Source organism: Gordionus sp. m RMFG-2023, chromosome 1 (genome assembly GCF_954871325.1).
Source record: "Gordionus sp. m RMFG-2023 chromosome 1, tfGorSpeb1-WG-v2, whole genome shotgun sequence".
Taxonomy (NCBI): domain Eukaryota; kingdom Metazoa; phylum Nematomorpha; class Gordioida; order Chordodea; family Parachordodidae; genus Gordionus; species Gordionus sp. m RMFG-2023.
This window is the reverse complement of record NC_088775.1, coordinates 80960300-80967344: the sequence shown is the minus strand read 5'-3', so window position 1 is coordinate 80967344 and position 7045 is coordinate 80960300. Positions and strand designations below refer to the sequence as shown.

General features: G+C 25.3%; 1 protein-coding gene across 1 annotated transcript; it reads left to right on the top strand.

Moving 5' to 3' along the window:
* The first annotated feature begins 451 nt into the window (after nucleotides 1-451).
* On the top strand, nucleotides 452-5943 carry LOC135931582 (putative sodium-coupled neutral amino acid transporter 11). The gene is made up of 13 exons (XM_065468809.1): nucleotides 452-528; nucleotides 580-688; nucleotides 731-805; nucleotides 848-906; nucleotides 950-1025; nucleotides 1064-1129; nucleotides 1171-1277; nucleotides 1324-1403; nucleotides 1445-1515; nucleotides 3993-4154; nucleotides 4198-4310; nucleotides 5276-5410; nucleotides 5463-5943. The coding sequence occupies exons 1-13, from the start codon at nucleotides 478-480 to the stop codon at nucleotides 5739-5741; spliced, it is 1383 nt and encodes a 460-aa protein (XP_065324881.1). The 5' UTR covers nucleotides 452-477; the 3' UTR covers nucleotides 5742-5943.
* Nucleotides 5944-7045: the final 1102 nt, after the last annotated feature.

Below are 7045 nucleotides of genomic sequence, written 5' to 3'. Positions count from 1 at the left end.
TAAAGAATATCGCTGAGAAATCTCTTCCACTCCACCCCCAGTAGCCAACGGGACAAAATTAAAACAATTTTAATATAACTCTATGGTATAATATTCCAGTATAAAATGCAATTCAATCTATCTTTAATATTATTATGACTGGTAATTGGATTTCTTTAGCTTTATCTTAATATGGTTTTGGTCGATTAGCCAGCGAATAATTAACTACATCTGACTTGATATATATCGCCATCAATTTAATATAAAACTTGGGTAAAGTCAAATAAAATCGTTATGAGAAAAGAGTAAGATTTAGAATTAAAATTATTTTTGCTAGAATATACTTAAAACCCGAATATGAACTGCCATTAGATTTATATTTCTTAAGGTCATCCATTCAATTTATATTTTTTCAGTATGCTTATTTTTAAATCCGGTAATGTAAAGTAAGGTGATTATTGCATCAGTCCATACCATATGTATTGATTTTTTTTCCAAATGAATTTGCTTCATAAAGATAAATCCGATGAAAGACAAGCTTTAGTCAATGTAATATGAAATAAACATCTTCTATAATATATTGTTTATATTATTATGTAGGAAGTTGAAGAAGAAAATGAGGAGAATCATTCCTCCAAAAAAACAAAAAATAATCTTGTGTATGTAAGTTTTAATTTTATAAACTCAATTGTTGGTTCAGGCATAATTGGTATATTATAAATATAAAATTTTATTTAATATTGAAAATCAGGCATGCCATATGCAATTAAAAAATCTGGAATTGGGTTGGGTATTATATTCTTGTTATTGGTAGCTTTTAGCTCAGGTATTTTTTTTTTAAATAATTTCTATATAAATCTACGCCTAGATTATAGTTTGGTTTTATTAGTCAAAGGTGGGCAATTGGCAGGAACTTCTAACTATCAAGTACATTTTTTAAATATATAATCTCCAATTTGTTTATATTTAGGACCTAGTATTATCTTCATTTGGAAAAATTGGCTTCTTTATTTTGTCAATTATACAGTTTATATATCCATTTATTGGTATTTAAATATTTTTTATTTTTATTAATTTATTTTAGCTATAATTAGTTATAATGTCATAATTGGGGACACTATACCTAAAGTTCTAAGAAGATTAGCCCATGGTTTTATTTTAAGGAAATTAATGTTATTTTTATTTTTATAGTTGAAAATGATAATATTCTAGGGAACCGATATTTTATTGTTTTCCTGGCTTCTGTTCTTGTGACTTTGCCATTATCTTTATCAAAAGATATTGGAAGACTTGCAAAGGTTTGTAATATATATATTATAGTAAATAACAATTATTATGAAAAAGATATCCCTCGCTTCATTATGCTGTGTGCTATTTTTATTAATTGTTATAATCTCAAGAGCTATCACTCTCTCACCATCAATGTAAAATAAAATGATTTTTTAATTTATTTTTTAATGATTAGTCCAGCTACAAAAGATGCTTGGATCTTTGCAAATAATGGAATCATTGAATCTTTAGGAATAATGGTGTTTGGTAATATTATAAAATATAAATTGAATTTTAAAGAGCAACATATTTATTAAAAAAAATATTCAAAAATGACTACAAAAATTATAATTATTTGATTCAAGTTGTTTTTCTTAGGCTTTTGTTAGATAATCAAATATCTGAGAAAAATAACATTGAAAGGAGATTTATAAATATATTACAAAAATAAATTAAAATGACATAAAGTTTTAAGAATAATAGAGAACATTTTGATTTACAATTAGGTTAGAAACTTTTATAGACTTCTTGCATGACCCCTAAAAATATTTTGCATGAGGTGCACAGCCCATTAAAATGTTTGTTGGTTAGTAATAATTGGTAATACCAATTAAGATCCTATTTATTTTTTTTCTTTAAATTACATTTCTTTCTTGAAGGTAGTCCATTTATCACTTATGATGTAAGGCTGCAAATCTCTAGTTTTTTTGGACAATAATATGTTCCATGTTTGGGTTTATAAACGTCAATCAAAATTAAAGTTATCAATAAATGATATTTTAAACAGATTGAATATTAAAAGGTTAATCAAGATTTAGGTTTATTTGTTCTAACTTAAATTTTTTTTTCTTAAATATGAAAATTTATAATTACATATATTATATCAAAAGTAAACTTTTCAAAAATATTGTTGAAACTTTGAAAAAATATACAATATATCTAGCACTAGCTGAATTTTAAAAATATTAAAATATTTTTTTTCTACTTTTGGACATATCTAGATAACAAGAAAAAATATTTTTAAAAAATTAAAGAGGTGCAAAAATAAAATCTGCCACTTTGTAAAAAAAATATATAATATCGGGTCAGCTTGGGTTTTAAGCCACATTCATAGTGACCTCTGATCCAACATGATTTAACTAACCGATTTTTAAAATCTGTTTATGAGATCAATTTCTTTATTAAGATCAATAATTCTTATAGTTAATTACCATAAAAGCTATTCTAGACTCTTTCTACTCTATTTTTTCTTTTTTATACCATCCCGGTCTTCATTGTTATTCTTCTTCTTAAGATATAATATTCCTTTTGACCTATTTTAATATAGTCTTTATTTGTATGTTCATATATTCATATTTTCCTTTTTTTTAAATAAATATTTTGTATGTAAAGTAAAATTAATATTTTAAAACCAAAAATTAATATCAATAAACAGATTTAAAAATTTATCCACCATTTAATCGTTTCAGATCGGATCCCACTCTCTGAATCCAGCTGAATAGAATTTGCACTTTTTTAAATTTGTAATCTAATATTTTTAATAATTTAAATTCGATCAGTATTCAATGTTTAAAAGATATTGAACTCATAATATGAAATTATTAAATCTTTTGGACAGGTATTAAAATTTAAATTTTATAACAGAAATAAAATATAATAATCATCTATATAAATTATTTTTACCCATTGCTACATTAAGATAATATAAATATAGTTATGTATGATAATGTTTTAATAAATAAAAATTACTTTCATACAACTTATTATATTTACAGAAACTTATTATTAGAATACTTTTAAGGCTATTGAATATTTTCGTTTACTGGCTTATAAAACGATTTTAAAGAAGGAAAGATACATAAATAAAATAAATGGAAACATAGAACGAACCTAATCACTTTATACTAATTATTATTTATATTTGGGTAATCGCTAAATTACCGGTGCATGCCTGAGAAAAACCTTTAACAATAAGGTGGAATTTTAATTCATAATAGTTTCTTTTAAATTTGAATTACTGTATTTTTAAGAAAAACCCCGAAACCAAAGTAATTATTTTCGGCAAGCAACTCGGGTTAGCCGATTTTTTAGTCGGCTAAAAATTGACTTAAACGGCTAAAAATTACCAAACTATATTATTATACTATCGGTTATAAACTAATTTTTGCTCTTTAGATATTGGCAATAAAAAAAAATACTTTAAGTTGAACAGCAAATTTTATGCTGTTAAAATTTTTATATGAAAAGATATTAAATCTATATTTAAATAGATTTTTTAAATGTTGATTTTTTGGGCTAAGGAATCATTTAAGGTTATTAGTTAAATTTTTTATATAAAGAATCAATTAAATTTTTAAATATTAAGCCTCATTTAAAAGCTAGAATTATGTTTTTATTTAACGTTTGAAAGTTAGCGGTGCACGAGCAATCGCAAATAAGTGGATGAGTGAAAAAAATTTTAACAAAATATATATTCACGAGGAAAAGAAAATGTATATCATTATAAAATATCTTTTGACCAATTTATATAATTTGCAACATATATTTAAAAAACATATTTTACTGTACGATCTAATATTTAAAGTTAACTTCCTATTTAAACATTATTATTTTAGAAGATTTCTTATATCATTTTGAAGATAGAATGTTTTAAAAAATATATGATGACCACAATTTAGGTCTCGATTATGACTAAATAAATATTTGAAATTTTTTTTATTAATTAAAATAAATATATATTCAAGCTTTCATGTGTCATCACAATTCGTTTTTGCTTTACGATTCTCTGGACAACCCTACTCAATCTAGATGGAACTTAGTCACACATTTTAGCGTCTTTATATCGGCGTTGGTCACTCTCATGTTTGGCGTGATTGGTTATGTCATATTTACGGGATACACCGAAGGTTAAAACATTTTATCTTTTAATTATTAATGTATTTTTTTTAGGAGATATATTAGAAAATTTTTGTAAAGACGATGATCTTATCAATATCACGAGATTTATATATACGGTGACTATTATGTTAACTTATCCAATCGAATGTTTCGTGTGTCGCGAGGTTAACTACAACTTTTCATAAATTTTTTCAATTTTTATTTATAAAGTTGGTTTAATTTAAGGCCACGTCCAAACTAGATTACTTATAAAAATTTACTGCTAGATTACTCAAACTATCGATCAAATTGAAATGGGGCATGTAATTTTATTTTCTAAAAATAAGAGTTTTTTTAAAAAAAGAGCTTTCATAAATAGCTATTTTTATTTTTACATCTAAAAAATTTGAAAAGCGGTAATCATGATTGGCATTGACACTTGTATTTAAATGAATTAGGAGAAAAACAAAAATTGAAAATAGCTTTAAATAAAACTTAGATCGTGTTCTGGTTCGTTTTATTTTTGAAACTATTTCTGTTTATCTCAGGCTAAACCGATTTTGAATTAGGAAACCCTATTATTGGTTTGTTTTAATTGTATACATTAAATGATTATTTTTGGTTTGTAAAGAGTTACAAATATGCGTTACGTACGTAAATTTGAATACCTTATTGTATCTTTGTTTAGAGAAAGATAAGCGCCATAAACTATCTGTTGTTTAGAAATAGTAAGACGTAACCTAAGAACTTTTAAAAAACATTTAGGGATGGCAGAATGGAAAACAAATATAAGGGGGTAAGGAATAGTTCAAATTTTAACAAAAAAAAAAAATCAAGCACCGATAAAGCCAAAGACGAGTAACACTTACCTAGACTGGCGATTCATTCATTAAAATGCTTTTTTTTGCATCCATATACATTTTAATGTAACATATTTATGTGGGAAACCAAAATGACTTGTCATTTGTAATGATACTTTTTTAAATGAGCGAATCATCAGTTTGATTAGTATTAGTATTTTATAATCTGGGTAAAACTTAGAAATTTATGAATAATATAAAATTTCTCGTTATAATTAATTTTACTTGCGTGAATTAGCCAGATCTTAAATGCAAATTTTTTTATTTAAAAATATAAAATGTATATAAAGGTCATCGAAAGAGTTTTATTTTCTTACAAAACCTTTTCTTTACAACGCCATATAACGATCACAGGTCTTATTGTCTTGTTCGCCTTGTTGATTTCATATAGCACGGATTGTTTGGGAATTGTCTTGGAAATTAACGTAAATTTTTTAGTTATATTTTTTAAAAATATAATAATAATTTCAATCACAGGGTGTCATAACCGCGACTCCTTTAGCTTTCATTTTACCGGCAATGTGTTACATCAAATTATACAGGCGATCAAGGTCCTTGAATAAAGATGTAAATATAATAACCTCCGAAGATACTAGCAACGATAGCTCAAGTGGTTCTAGTCTAATCTTTGCTTGGTGCACCTTGCTTTTTGGCGCTGCTATTTTAGTAGTGGGATTTATTTCCATAATTATTCATCTCTATAAAGGAGTTTTTTGCAGTCACGGGCATGAATTGTTTTATTGCTTAAAAAAATAAGCTTTGAGATAAAAACGAAAATTTTAAAAGTGCAATCTATCTATCATTTTTAATAGACGATTCTATTCGACTTTATTAATTATTCAATTTTGATAAAATTTTATCATATACCTCGATAAAAGCATAACATTCCTTAATTAATCTTATATTTAGGGTTTTATTTATAGTCGTAATCCTATGTGCAATTAACACCATAAATTATTTATAAATTAATATATCAGCAGTATTTTAAATTATATTCCCAATTAGAATTGTGAATTATGTTCGATGTCAATATTAAAATAAAATGTATTATTTTCTCGTCCCCAAAAATTTATTTGACATGAATTTTTTTTATAATTTGTTATTAAATTTGAATCATAATTCATCTAAAAAGATATTGGAAATGAGTATATAAGATCTGGAAAAGAAACAAGTGAACGACGCTTATTGTTTTGATTTTTTTTGCACTAATTAAGATAAATATTTATTTATTACGAGAAGAAACTACTGGCTATGGAAAAATTCGGGATTAGCCGACAACGCCCCAGACGCTTAAAAGACAATATTTTGTAAATAAGGAATTACGCTATATAATATTTTAATAACAGATAATAAAAAAAATCAATAACGTTTTAACGGTATTCATTACCATATTTTATAAGGATAATGTCATAGCACTGCTTTGATCAGTATATAGCGGTTAACTTAGCAACAACCAAATTTTATTAAACCATTTTATAATATACATTAGCTCTACCTCAATGACATTAATTATAACCTAAACTGACGGTTTATTTATTAAAAGAGTGCATGTATTGAAGTCAGTTGTAGCCACTGTCATTGATTGTAGTAGACTGCTAACTTCAATGTATGTACTCTTTTTAATGCATTTGAAGGTAATATATTACCTTGCCCCATATCTTTCCAGCTTGTTTTGTACCTTGCTCAAGGGGTTGGTTTTAGAAAATGGGTCCCACCAGGTATAGAATAAAAATTGAAATAGCTAGCTTCCTAAACCCAGATCTCTGCCACAATTGCTATTCAAAATACGATGATATTTTACATAATAATAAATTCATGTATTTGTTATTTTTTTTAGATAAATATTTATTTAAAAATTCTGCACAGCGGATGTTAGCCATTTTGTAAGTAGTTTCAATAACTGATGTATATAAAACGATTATCGCCATATCAAAAAAAAATTTTCAATAACTTAAACCTAAATATTTTTTAAAGAAAATATTACAATGCAGCAAACCAAACCTGAATTGTTAAACCGGCATTCAGTTTATATTTACCGAACCTTAACCTTCAAAAAAAAT

Bases quoted from the DNA above. Each gene is read 5' to 3' on its own strand.
- LOC135931582 (XM_065468809.1), top strand. From the start codon at position 478: ATGAATTTGCTTCATAAAGATAAATCCGATGAAAGACAAGCTTTAGTC. The intron at 529-579 runs GTAATATGAAAT...ATTATTATGTAG, and splicing joins AAAGACAAGCTTTAGTCAAT to GAAGTTGAAGAAGAAAATGA. The intron at 1,404-1,444 runs GTAAAATAAAAT...TTTAATGATTAG, and splicing joins ATCACTCTCTCACCATCAAT to TCCAGCTACAAAAGATGCTT.